The sequence below is a fragment of the Trichosurus vulpecula genome, chromosome 4, assembly GCF_011100635.1.
Source record: "Trichosurus vulpecula isolate mTriVul1 chromosome 4, mTriVul1.pri, whole genome shotgun sequence".
In the NCBI taxonomy this organism is placed as follows: domain Eukaryota; kingdom Metazoa; phylum Chordata; class Mammalia; order Diprotodontia; family Phalangeridae; genus Trichosurus; species Trichosurus vulpecula.
In genome coordinates this window covers 107,880,952-107,895,672 of record NC_050576.1, presented here as the reverse complement: position 1 = coordinate 107,895,672, position 14,721 = coordinate 107,880,952, and the positions used below count along the sequence as shown (strand labels likewise).

General features: G+C 42.7%; 1 protein-coding gene across 1 annotated transcript in view; it reads right to left on the bottom strand.

Annotated features, from left to right (window-relative positions):
* RHEX (regulator of hemoglobinization and erythroid cell expansion) overlaps positions 1 to 14,721 on the bottom strand; it is a 67,264-nt gene that overhangs the window by 40,331 nt on the left and 12,212 nt on the right. Inside the window, exon 2 of the mRNA XM_036755530.1 lies at positions 8,345 to 8,390. Coding sequence (XP_036611425.1) covers positions 8,345 to 8,390 — 46 coding nt within the window. The remainder of the gene's footprint in view (positions 1 to 8,344; positions 8,391 to 14,721) is intronic.

The window sequence follows — 14,721 nt, the reverse complement described above, 5'->3', positions numbered from 1 at the left end:
CTCAAATTGCCTTGTGCTAATTTTGTACATATTTTTACATGTATTTGTACATGTAGATGTTTTCTTCCCTAATAGAAAATAAGCTGAAGTTTAAAGTCTGTTTCCCTTCTTGAATCCCCCAGAACTTGACACAGTGACTGGCACATAGTCGTAACTTAATAAATGCTTGTTGGTTAATTGAAAGAAGAATGAAGACAGAAAGAAAATATTTATAGAAGCTGTCCTCGTGATAGCCAAGAACTGGAAACAAAGTAGATGCCCATCAACTGGGGAATGGCTAAACAAATTGTGGTACACGAATGCAATGGAATATTGTTGCTTCACCCTGCCTTACCCTCCCTCTCACCCTGGAACTTCCCTAAGTGCCTGGGGCTGTCTCAGCTTGGAATATCCCTCTACCTCTCTGGCCCCCTGTTCTCCCATTAGGAAGTTCCTCCCAGAACCTCCGTTTTGGGGACAGGCCTAGGCTGGCCATGTTTTCATTCCCCTCCTGACTCTGCTGTTGACTCTCAGGACTCTACCATCATCCCTCCCTCCCCTCCCCCTTCTTCTTTCCATTACCCTTTTGTGTATTATCTTCACCCTTTAGGATGTCAGCTCCTTGAGGGTAGAGAATTACTTTCTTTCTGCTTGTATTTTGTCTCCAGCATTCAGCAAAGTACCTGGCATAGATAAATGCTTCCCCTTGCTATAAGAAATAATTAGATACAAAGTAGAGAATCATGAGAAGTCATATAAATCAATATATTGTGAAGTAAGCAGAACCAGGAATACGATACCCGTGGAAAGAGCCAAAACCCAAACCAAATGCTAGATAATTGAAGGATCAAAGTTGCCCTTGGAGAAGAGATGAGAAAATGCACCATTTCTTCTCTCCCTTTGTTCCAGAGGTGAGGCACTACAGGTGTCCGTGTGTGTGCGCGCACATACGTGTGCACATCTGTGTGCATAGATATGTATGTATATATAATATACACACATGTACACATATACATTTATGGGCATGTGTATATGTGTATATACATATATGTGTATGTATGTATATGTATATACTGTTGATACGTTAGTTGATTTTGCTGAACTGTTTTTTCTCTTAAAAATTATTACAAGAGATGGCTTACTGGTAATAAGGAGGAGCAGCATGCTCAAAAATGAAAGTGATATAAAAATAAAATATATCAGTAAATTTTTAAAAAGAAAAATCCAGTTATTTCTTTCTTCTCTGTTGAATTAAGGGGATTAAGGCCTTTGCCCCCACCAAGGCCAGGAGAGTATACAGCAACTGGGCTTAGAATCAGGAAGCTCTGACCTCGGGCAAGTCACTTAACTTCTGCCTGCCTCAATTTCTCCAACTGTAAAATAGGCTAGTAATAGTACTTCCCTCCCAGGGTTGTTGGGAGGATCAAACTGTAAGGCATTTAGCACAGCACTTGGCACAGAGTAAGTGCTTAATGAATGCTGGTTTCCTTCTCCCTAAAGGCTAAGTAAGGACTAGTAGCAGCAATAGAGGAAAGGGTGCCATCAACCCAACAAACCTGGGGTTTGGCTTATAAAAGAAGTAGAGACACTCTCAAGTAGAGTAGTTTGGGTGATTCGATGACTTTCTCATTTCCTGTTTGGGGTTTGCTGTTGTTTGGTTTCATCAGGCAATAGCAGGAAACAGGGAATAGGGCAAGGAGGGAGAAGCAGGGTTGTGGGGAACATAGACTCTCTATTCTAGAACTAGAGGGGCCCTTGGAAGTCCTCTAGTCCAGTGATATCAACCTCAGATAGAAATGGGAACCACTAATCAATCTATCCGTAAACATGTATTGTGTCTAGCATTTACCAGACACTGCACATAAGGATCCCAGCAGGCAGCATGTGGGCTTAGTTTTAAAATGTAATGTTAGCTACATTTTATTTTATTTTCATTTATTTTGTTAAATATTTCCCAATGACATTTTAATCTGGTTCAGGATACCTCTGATCTAGTCTAAGGACTCTTAACCTGAGGTCTGCAGATAGATTTCAGGGGATCTGTGAAATTGGATGGCAAAAAACAAACAAACCAAAAAACTTTATTTCGATGTTGTTAGTTTCCTTTGTAATCTCAAGTATTTTATTTTATATATCTAAAATATTTTATGTATTTAAAACCATTATTCTGAGGTTGGGTCCATTAGCTTCCATTGGCTTCACCAGACTGCCCAAAGCGATCTGAGACATATACACAAAGATTAAGAACCCCAGATTTAGTCCAATGTCTTCATTCTACAGATGAGCAAACTGAGACCCAGAGAAGTGAAGTGACTGAAGTCACAGGAGTGTCTGAGGATTTGAAGACTGATTCTAAATCCAACATTCTTCACACTGCACTCTGCTGCTTCCCACAGCCCTAGTTCCTCATTTCCTGCCCTGGGACAGCAACCACATCAGCTATTTGGTCTCTGATTTTTTACTTCCAGCTTGGATACAGAATGACAATTTGCTTTGGCATTATGGGGCTGAATGAGTGGCAGTGGACCCATACTACCACTCCTCTCATACGCCACTGATAACTCTGTTAGACTTGAGCTTGAGCTGTCTGTCCTATTTAAAAGATGTACCTTGTATTTCCAAGACACTTTTAAAAAATTCATGCTCTCGTCTCTGTTACTATAAGCATGAGGACTGGTGGTCAGTTAAAAAAAATACATAAATCTAATCATGATAAGCTTGGCAACCCTCTTCCACCACTTTCTTCGTATTCCCTCATCTCTGCATCCCCTTATTCCAGGATAGTTTTCTGGTCCCCCATCAGAGGAATACACTGGAAGCATGTTCCATTTGGTCAGGAGCACAGGTGACAACAGGTGAGGTTCTCCTGGGGCACTGGAAGTGTGGTACGTTGGCATAAATGGCAAAATCATCTTCCTTCGGGGCAACCATGTTGATCACATTGGAATATATTGCATCGGGTTGGTAATCTACAGCCTTCCAAGAGAGAACATCTGGTTAGATAGACCATTGGAAACTTCTGGTTTCCCAAAGACACACCGATTTATCTGTTTGATAAATGAAATGCTGAGTTCCCACTGAGATCATGAGAGATGAGGCTAACTCTGGGGATGAGGGGAAAGAGCAAGGGAAAGACTGGTGAATTTGACTGGTCAGAGGGAATTAATCATTTTCCTTCTGTTTACAGGATACCCAGTTGTACTTAATAATATCCAGGTAGCTCCTGAATGAATATCATCAAACTTATCCGTGTCACTTCATGACCAAATCATTACTACGTCATAATCAAACCGTGCTGTAGTGGATGAAGGGTGAGCTTTGGAGTGAAAAGACCTGGGTTCAAATTCTGACTCTGATACATAGGATAAAAGATTTAAAGCTAGAAATGGCTCCCAGAGGCCATATAATCCACACTCTCTACCTCATTTTATCAAGAAAGTGAGGCCCAGGGAGGTTACATTAAGTGATTCACCAATGGTCACACATATAGCAAGTAATAAAGGTAGGATTTGAACTCAAGTTCTCTGACTCCAAATCCAATGCTGTTTCTACTATATCATTGTGTTTCTGTGCTATCTGTGTGACCATTGACAAGTCAGCTGACTTTTCATTATCCTAAGCAACTAAGACTATAAGTTATAGATGAGTGGCCAGCTTGATCAGTGGAGGGAGTTTCCATACCAGGAGTTTCAATGCTGCCATCTCTAGACCAAAATTAACATTAACATCCACTCTACCACAATATTCCCAAACTTGGGGTACCACTGTTTAGTCACTAGAATGTTTTTGTGAAATAGTTTCTATAGAATTACTTGCCAGTGCAACATCATTTCTAAAGAACAAGGTAAGGTCTTAGAAAAGGTTAGCCAATGTTCGTCCACTGTCCATGTCTGAGTCAAACTAAAAAATAGCAGCATTGCTTGACTTGGATGTTCAGGGGTGCTTCCTGGTGTTACTCTTTGGATCTCTTACCTTGGACTTGAAGAGAAAGTTGTCCCATCTCTTCTGTTTCTTAAATATCCCTAGAAAATAAAACCCAGAGTCAGACAAAAAAGGGCACGCTCATCCCTTAAATGTGTTGGTCTGCTCCATTGGTGTTACCAAGTTGGAACTTCCCATCCTAATTCCTGATTGTGAGAAGCAAAGGCAGCTCTCTGGAGAGAATCGACTGAGTTTGGGGTTGAATTCTAACGTGACTCGTGGCATTATAGATGGAGAGCCCGAGAGCCATTGGATCCGATCCCTTCATTATGAATAAAAATTATTAAATGAAAGGGTTGGATTCATCATCGTCATTATTTTACTGTTATTACTACTATTACTGCTACAGCCATTGAGGTTTAGTCACTGCCCACCCAGGACCAAAAACTGTTGCAGGTTCACGATGTGTTGTGGTGGAACCATCTCAAAGAATTCAGTCAGACCACACCTCTCATGGAGCTGGCTAAGTTCCAAGAGGGGCCAGCAGGAGGAGTTGGTGAGGGATTAGGTAATAGAGGAGGGGTCCTGGCCTCTGTGGAACTGTGCAGGTGCTGTTGTAGGGTGGGCCCCTTCTACGGTTTGGTGGTCAAGCATTCTGGTCATGCTGCCCTCCAGTCGGCTAGCTATTGTGCTTCTGTCTGGTCAAGATGGATGTGTGATTGTAGTTTGAGTACAAGAACACACCTGTTCAAATATGTGGAATGGATCTGGGGGGGCAGTAGCTAGATAGAGGCCATGGCTGGGTTCCCATCACATGGACACGCCCGCTGTTTCTATAGGAACTAAGAGTTCAGGGACACACCTGTTCTAGTGAGCAGTGAGGCATAAGTTAGGACAATGGAGGGGCGGGGTGGGGTAGGTACAGCAGGCCTGCTAACTATAATGAAGTTGGAATACGGGAAGGGGGGGGCAGGTCTATTAGGACTCCGTCACTACTGCTACTACTACTACTACTACTAGCATTTAAATAGTACTTGCTATGTGCCAGGAACTGTGCTGGATGCTCTACAGAGCTCATCTCATTTGGTCCTCACAACAACCCTAGTAGGTACCCCCTTTTTACAGTTGAGGAAACTGAGGCAAACAGAGTTTAAATGACTTGTTAAGAGTCTGAGGTTGGATTTGAATTCAGCTCTTGTTGAGTTCCTAGGTGGTTCAGCGGATAAAGCACTGAGCCCGGAGTCAAGAAGACCTGAGTTCAAATCCGGCCTCAAACACTTACTAGCTGTGTGATGCTGGGCAAGTCACATAACTCTGTTTGCCTCAGTTTCCTCATCCATAACATGAGCTGGAGAAGAAAACAGCAAACCACTCCAGCGTCTCTGCCAAGAAAAACCAAATGAGGTCACAAGATTTGGACGTGACTGAAAAATGACTAAACTACAACTTCCTGATTCCAGTCCCTGTGCTCTATGCATGGCACCACTTTACAGATAAGGAAACTGAGGCACAGAGGTTAAGTGACTTGCCTAGTGTCACTCCACCAGTAAATTTCCGGGGACCTAGTGACTCCAAATCAAGCACCCTTCCCACAGTGCCATCCCTCTGCCTTTCTCTCTGACATGTAGACATTGTAACTGTTGTGCTGGCTACTTCGGCATTCATTCACATACCTAGCTCAGCTCCCAGGGTGCCATGGGGAGACTAAGCAGGACAGCGTCTATAGGCTTCATACATAGTAAGTGCTTAATAAATTGGCTTTTCATTTGGTGTCGTGTTTAAAAATGCCCAGGATAGACTGGATCCTGCACTATCATCCGTGAAACACTGGGGAGAAACCAAACGACGAACCAACAAAAGAAAGGCCTCTGGGCTCCTGTGGATGTTTTATAGAAAGACATGAGAAATAATTATACGAGATGACGTGGGAGGGGTGGTTTCCATCTGTACTGTACTGGTGTATGCATGGGGGTAATAATAATATTATTATGATATATATAATAAGGTAACAATAGCGTAATCATGGATCCATGGATTTAGCAAAACCTTCTAAGTAAGTTACTAAGAGCTGGGTTCAACATTACCATCATCACTGATGTATGCAGCATACATCCTCCACCAAAGTCCTTTTCTAAGGGCTCGTTATGTCTGCCTACCACATTGTAGGAAGACAATTGGTGAGTAGAGAGTATCCAGGAATGGACAGCCAAGACAGGGAAGGTTCTCAAGATCATGACATCCATTTGGTAGAAGGAGCTTGGGATGCTTAACCTGGACAAGAGAAGACTTAGGGCTGTGATAGTTGTCTTCAGGCATTTGGAGGGCTCTTATATGGATGAGAGGATGCTTGTTCTGCTCGGCCCCAGGGAGGCAGAACTAGGAGCAATGGGCAGAAGTTGTAAATCAGTGCAATACAATCAGCATTTATTAAGTGTCTGTTATATACAGAGAGAAAGCTTGGTGTAGTGGTTAGAGAGCCAGCCTTGGGATTGGAAAGATGGTTTCGAATCTGGTCTCTGACAGACACTGTCTGTGTAACCCAGGGCAAGTCATGGAGATGCTGAGCTAGGAACATTCATCCGCAGAGATGTCTAGCCACCAGGCAACAACATTTTTGACCGTAGAATCTCATTGAACCGTCTGAACTGATTGCCTCCAATTCAGCCTGCACATAGCCATGTGGTGCAGCGGATAGAGCGCTGGGCTTGGAGTCAGGCTGATTCATCTTCCTGAGTTCAAATCCAGCTTCAGACGCTTACCTGCTGTGTGACCCTGGGCAGGTCACTTAACCCTGTTTGCCTCAGTTTCCTCATCTGTAAAATGAGCTGGAGAAGGAAATGCCAAAACCATTCCAGTATCTTTACCAAGAAAACCCCAGATGGGGTCATGGAGAGTTGGTCACAACTGAAAGGACTCAAGAACAAAAGCTTGTTTGCATGTCGTGGTTGGCACGTTGTTTCCGCATTAGACTATAAGCTCCTTGACAGCCAGAATTGTTTTCTGCCTTTCTTCGCTTCCCCAGCACTTATCCCAGTGCCCGACTCATCATTGCTGCTGTTGTTCAGCTGTTTAGTTGTGTCTGACTCTTCCTGACCCCATTAATCACACTGTCCATGGGGTGTTCTTGGTGAAGATAGTGGAGTGGCTTGTCATTCGTTACCTTCTCCAGTGGATTAAGGTAAACAGAGGTTAAGTGACTTGTTCAGGGTCACACAGCTAGTAAGTATCTGAGGCTGCATTTGAACTCGTCTTCCTGACTCCAGGCCCAGCACTCTATCCACTAAGCCAATAAACTACCCCAAGCCAGACTCATAAGAGGTGGTACTTAATAAATATTTACTGACTGACTACTTGAGGTCTTGGTAGTTACAAAGCCTTCATAAAATCAGAGGGCCTCAATGTATTCAGGTAAATAGCTATACATAGATGTGGTTTTCAACACAAAATTGGCCCTGATAATATGGAAATATGTTTTGGATGGCTTCACGTGTAATGGGTACCACCTTGCTTAGCTTCTCAAGAGGTGGGGGAGGGTTGGGAGAAGGAGGGAGAATTCAGAACCTAAAATTTTAGACAAATAATGTTTTTTTTAAAAATGTACATGTAATTGGGAAAATTTAAAAACAGAAATAAAAATGTATTTTTTTTTAAAGAAAGAACTATGTCATCCAGCCAGGGGTGTGTTGCTAAAATTTTAACAGCCAGATCTCTGAAAAATAAAACACATTTCTAAATTTAACCTGCATTATTTTCTTCATCATTTTCTAAAGTCTAGATAATCAATAAAATAATAATTCAAGCCCTAAAAATATTGACTCCATACTGTAAATCTGTTTAGTGTTTGCACTAAACCAATTTGCACAACCAGTTTGCACTGTGCCCAAGAACCCTGCAGAAAGGGTGTCAGGTATTCATGTCCAGGACTCAGCTCACATGTCTAGCATCCCCTACAGAAGCATACCACTCCAATTAATCAGGTCTTCCCTCCCTTCTTCCCAGGTAGGCCAATCCAATTCACCACCCTTGTCCATAGTGGACATTTAATAAAAAGCTAATGAATGCCGAAGAAACTCACTCTTATTCCTCCACTTCTTCAGCATCATAGACATGATACCAACGCAGAGCAGGATAAGAATGAGCATACTGACAGAAGAGGTAAGGACGGTGATAACTAGATAAAGCTGGAGAGAGACAAAGAGGAGAGATGAGCAAAGACTCCAGTAAGACCCAGTAACCACTCCACGCAGTGACCACGCCCAGTCTTTACACCTGACCTGCTTCAACTTCTTCACCCTCCCTCTGCTCCAATCCCCAAGGTCCATCTGCCCTCAGTCCATGGACACCAGATGGCCCCTCTTCCATGGTTAGTCCCTTAGGATTTGCCGTCCCCTTCCATGGCTAGTCCCTTAGGATCCCCAGTCTTACATACTGGTTTCTTACCTACCTGATGTCTCCATTAGCCACTGGACTTATGGTGGTATTGTTGTCTCCTAGAAGGAAAAAGAAAAGAAGGTGACAGCCCAGTTGTCTCCCAAATAAGCACAGACAATCTCTAGATCTTTCGCAGGCCTAAAATCCTAGTATTCTAATCATATTAAGGGAAACATACATTTAAAATAGTTAATAGCTTCCTTGCCCGCCACCTAGGAAGCCTTCACCTAGATTGTCTGCTGAAGTTTCTAGTACAAGTGTCTTTACCCCCATTTTCAGATGTTAAAACTGAGACTCAGAGATATAAAGTAACTTATAAAGTAACAGAAATATAAAGTAAAGTTTACACAATTAGTAAGAGCAAGAGCCAGGATCAGATCTCAAGATTTCTGGCTCCAAGTTGAGTATCCTTTTCATTAGGGACAGAGGTACTGAGAGGGAGTCAGTGCCATCAATGACAAAGAGGTTCTAAGATGGTACAATTAGAAGGATAGAAGGTACAATTAGAAAGATGGATACCATTAAATGGATGGTGCAATTGGAAGGTATAGAAGGATGCTTTGCATACAGTAAGTACTCAATAAATGATTTTTAGTTGAATTGAAATAAATTTGTGCATGCAACATGCCCTTCTACTAGGTCATAGGTCATAAGCTCTAAGAGAGAGAGTACCATATTTTAGCTAATTTCTAAATTTCCCTCAGCACTCAGCATAGTGCACTACACACAATAGGTGCTTACTAAATGCTTGTTGCATTGATTGGAAGATTTGGAAGCACATAAATATTTGGAGTTGGCAAGAGTAGGAAGGAAGGTATGTGGGAGGCAGAGGTGTAACTAGCAATTTTGGTGCCAAGTGAAGTAGCAGGAAACATCTGTGGGGCAAGCCACCTGGAGAAGTGCCTTCAGATCAACTTTGTATTGCAAGATATCACAATAATACAGGATGTAATTATTATAAATTTAGCTGTGCAGGAGGAAGAATTGGTTACTATAGTGATTTCTTCAGTGCTGAATGAATTTTTTGCTCTCTAAATTTTGATGCCCTGAGGAAAAGCCCTGATTACTCCACCTTAGTTACAGCTCTGGTGGGAGATGATGCCTGCTCCTGATCATTATTGTGTAGGGAGGTCAGAAGATGGAGAGTCTGAGGTGTGAGTCTGATCTCCCACCAGTTCAGTACCAAGGTCATAACTCACTGTGACAGGCTGTTAATGCTGCAATAGAATTTACCCTAAAACCTCTGGGCACAGATGCAACAAAAAAGCTTCCCTTAACAGCAATCTAATTTCCTTTCCCCCACCCTTATAAAGTAGAAGTGAATGAAGAAGCTGTTGCAGCTGGGAGCTCCTTTCCAGTAAGATGGAAAGGCAAGATTTCTGGTCCTTGGAACTGGCTCCTCAGAGACACAAGTTAGCTCAGAGGCCTCTGCCATTGTGAAGTGTAGTAGAGAAGTTGTTGGGAAGGGAGGAAGCCACCTAAGATCAGTCAGGAAATAGTGACATAAGGAGATAAACACCACCGTCTCAGGGCCTCAAGTGAGCCTGGGCCTTTTGTCTCCTTAACAACTTCGAAATCGTGTCACTCACACTTCCTCCTGGCCCTTTTCCTGCCTCCCTGCTGAGATAACTGGCCAGTTACTCTCACATTTCTGTGAACAGAGAGCAGAGGAGAAGCCAGGCCAATATAATAAACATGATAATCCTACCTAAACTAATTTACTGAATCAGTGGCATACCAATCAAGTTACCAAAGGAATACTTTATAGAGCTACGAAGGAGGTTCCCAACGGCCTTTTCTCGGCCTGAATTCCTCCCTCCCACCCCCACCAGAGAGCCATTCCTGATAATAAATATTTTTTTAGAAAAAAAGAAAAAGAGAAAAAGAATCAACAGACTGATTAATCATTTCAAAAATGATGTCATATTGCAATAGTCTTTTAGTTGGTCTCCCTGCTTTCAATCTGTTTCCCTCTCTAATCCATCTTCCCCATAGCAGCCAAAGTGACACTCCTAAGGCCATACTAAAATAATAAAATATGTCACTGCCCTGGTCAAGAAGCTTTAGCCACTGCCTATTGCCTCCAGAGTCAAATATAAACTCCTGTGTACGGCATTCAGAGACCTTCACATTCTGGCTCCAGCCGATCTTTTCAGACTTTTTTTTTCAAATTACTTCCTTGAATCAGTGTTTTAGTCTTGGTCTTCTCAGTGGCTTGTACAGTTGTTGTTTAGTCATTTTTCAGTCGTGTCCTGCTCTCCGTGACCCCATTTGGGGTTTTCTTAGCAAAGATACTGGAGAGATTTGCCATTTCCTTCTCCAGCTCCTTTTACAGAAAAGGAAACTGAGACCAACAGGGTGAAGTGACTTGCCCAGAGTCACACAGCTAGTAAGTCTAATTCCAAGCCTTGTGCTCTATCCACTGAGCCACCTAGCTGCCATGCCTTGCACAGAATAGGAGCTTAATTAATGCTTGTTTAACAGAATTGAATGGCTGGGTGGAAGGGGATCATCCTAGCCCGAAGCTAGCAGGGCAGCACCTGTGTCCTGGTCACAAGATTGTCAGCCCCTTAAAAGCAAGGACTGTGGTTTGAACTTAGTTTGTGCTTAGCAAGTGTTTGTTAGATTAATTTGGATTCAATTCACTTCTAGAAGTATCTCCAATGTGAAGAGACCAAGAGCCCCTGTGCTTAAAGGGCTTACATTCTCTTGAAAGATGGAATATTTATGCAGATAAATGTATGATCATTCTAAGAGGCAAAGATCACTGACAACTGAGGAGTCAAGAAAAGTGGTACCTTCAGTGCCAATGCAGGTAGCACCTGAGTCATGAGAGAGACTGAGGGATTCTGGGAGGTGGAGGTGAGGAGAAGATGCCTTCCAGGCATTGGGCTCAGCCTATGCAAAAACATGGAGGTAGGAACTAGAAAGCTAAATTTAGGGAACAGCTCCTAGACTACTTTGACCTATAACACGTGAAGTCAGTATAAGTCAAAGATGATTATGTAGTCTAGGTGACTGAAAGGATGGTGGCTCCTTCAACAAAAAGAGGGAGGTTTAGAGGGGGAAAATAATGAGTCCTGTCTTGGACAGGCTAGGTTTGAGATGCCTGTGGGACATCCAAGCAGAAATGTCTAGCAAGTGGACTAAAGATAAAGAACAATATTAAGAAGAAAGAAATAGGTTTAGGAGTCATCTGCAGAGAGAGGATAAGTGTTATCATGGGATCTTAAAGGCCATTGAGTTCAACCTCTCATTTTATACAAGAGGAAATTGAGGATTATGACCTTTACTTGGGTAGTAATCATCAGAGGTTCCTGACTCCACAGTTAGTGTGTTTTCTATTATACTATATCACCATTAGAAGTTTATAAGTTTGGGGCAGCTAGGTAGACACAATACCAGGCTAGGTCTGGAGTCAAGAGGACCTGAGTTCAAATTCCACCTCAGACGCTTACTAGCTATGTGACCCTACATAAATCACTTAACTCTAATTGAAGAAGATGAAGAAGTTGTTGTTGTTGTTGTTTATAAGATCACCAAGAGAGAAGATTGAATGATGAGCCAGGGAGTTATATTTATTCTGAGATTTAAAGGTTAGAGAGAACTTTGAGATAGTCTAATCCAGGATTGGGGAACCTGCAGCCTTGAGGCCACACGTGGCCCTCTAGATCCTCAAATGTGGCCTTTTGACTGAGTCCAAGTTTTACAGAACAAATCTTTTTATTAAGGGTATTTGTTCTGTGAAGTTTGGATTTAGTCAAAGGGCCCCACCTGAGAACCTATAGGGCCATGTGTGGTCTCAAGGCCACAGTTTCCCCACCCCGGTCTAATACAACTCCCTTGATATATAGATGGGGAAACTGAGACAAAGAGAGGAGGTAATTAGTCTTAGTAGGCTCAGGACTCAAACCTAGGTTCTCCAACTCCTTATCTGTTGCTTTGTCTACACTGCTAAACTGCCAAGGCTGGTCTTATGTATCTTACCCCCACAGGCTGGGATGTCATTCTTCAGTGAAGCATTGATGGTTTGGAAGTCCTGAGCCTTAGCACTGTGCGTACAATTCTTCCCCCTGCCAGCTGTGGTCTTTTCCCAGTTGTCAAGGCTCCCTAGACAGTCAGTCTCTCTTAGCCTGCAGGGTAGGAGCTCTGAGGTGTTGAGTAGTTGGTAGCAGACACACCACACTGGGGAATCTTTCATTCCCTTCTCTTCCATGCCTCCCAACGCTCCAGGGGGAACTGCTGGAATAAAGAGAAGTGTAGACCCTCAGAGCTTAGTCCAACTGCCCACCCCAAGCCAGAATTAATCAAGGAATCAGCCAGAAATTGTTAAGCACCAATTATGGATAGATCTGGTCATGCCACTCAGAGATATTACTAGGAAGTCCTGTGCCTGAGGCAAATTCAGGGAAGGGAGAGAGAGAGCAGAGGCTGGACAGCAGGGTGCGGGACAGTCTGGCCTCAGGTATAATTTTGCTAATACATTGGTACCAACAGAACTCTGACTGTTATAATACATTATATGTCTGTGACTAATATGAATATATTTTGAATGATTGCAGATGGGAAAATTGAGGTAGAGAGAAAGTCAGTGACTTGCCCAGGGTCACCCAACTAATAAAGAGATGGATGAAGGATTCTTCCTAACTCCTAAGCCTGACTCTATCTGAGCCACCTGGCCTCTAAGGTTATTTCTAGCTCTAAATCTGTACTATACGATACTATTATACTACCAGCTCTAATTTATACTATTAATTTCTTAAAGCAAAGACTTTATCCTCCCTTCTCCAAAAGCACACACCTCCAGGCCACTCCCCGTGGCAGTGGCTAAGTTATTTAGCATAAAGGGCTTCTATTAACAGTTGGGTTCCTATTCATGGTTTAACCCATTTACCCATGCAGTCTGTTGCCCATCATCATTCTGCCTTACGAACCTAAACTCGTAGGAAGATCTCTCCCTATTTCTAAAATTATGATCAGGCACACTTTAGCCCAGTTGAAGCACATTAACTCCCGGGACTCTACATAGCAGCTTTCTGCCTTCTAAACCAGAGCCTTCTGGGTCTAGATCACCATCAGATCACTGCCCAACAGTGCCTGGGAACTAGAAAACAGGATCGTTACTGACGTGTGTCTGAGTTGAGGTCTTTTCCATATGAAGAAGGAACCTCGGTGCTGGCATCCAAAGAGTTTTGATCTTGGAACCTTAACTAGAGCACTACTGCCCCATCTTTGGCATTATGGCCCTCCACTAGCCTTCGAGGGAGCTGTCACCTTTCTCCACCCTCCCATGCACATACCCCAGCTTATCAGAGACTACAGTGGAGAGACCGCCTTGAGACCTGACCAAGTCCAAAGCACTTCAGTACCATTTCTAACACTTTGCTCATGTCCAGTGCCTGCAGATACCTTTGTTGGCTGGCTATAAAGAATATCTTTCTTTTCTTTTTATTCTTTAATCTGAATTTAACAAGCACTAAATAAAATTAATATAAATAAATAAATATAAAATAAATAAACTTAGTGTTTCCATGTGCCTTGTAGAAAAAGAGGGGGCTGTCTATGAAACTGTAAATCTCTTTTATGGAACACTCATTTTAACATGTATCTTTCAATACAGCTAATTCGATTGTATCATTTCTCAGGATGTGGCCTGTCTTTCCTCCCTGGGCGTGGTGTTTAATTTATCACAAAATCATTTGTTTGGAGGGAGTTGCTATTAAATGGAAAATGTAATATGCACGGGAGAATCTGAGTGATTCCTCTTTTCCTATGATCACCAAATGGAGCCCTAATTTATCTGGTGAACAGTAAATCAGGCAGAAAAGAGAAGAGTCTGTCACCCAGAGAGTCAGGTTCAAGACCCTTCAGGGGTTTGTTGAGAAGGCAAACACAGGGAGGAATGTACTATGAGGACATCTCTGGCTGGTAGTACTAGGTAGCGATATGGGCCAGCAGAAAATCATGAGGCAAAGCACAGAGTTGGGGATTACATGGGCAGAAAGTATGTTCTGGATGTTGATGCCCAAATCACCTCCTCCTAGTTATAGCTCTGATGTCATTCACCCCTCTGCTCAGAAATCTGCAGATATTCCCCATTGCCTACCAAGTTCAACTCTTCTGCTTGACATTCAAGGCCTTCCAAAATCAGACACCATCCTTTTTTTCCAATGTCATTTTCTATTTCTTCCCTCCACATTCTCCCCTTTTTACCCCATGCTCCCAACAAATTGGTTTATTCCCCCCAAACACACCTTGTACTGTTCCCTCTCCAGGTCACTGCTCACTGTTTTATGCCTAGAATGTTCTCTGCCTCCCTTTCTACTCCCAAATTCCTACCTGTCCTTTAAATGAACAGTTCAAATGCTACCTCCTCTGTGATGCCTACCC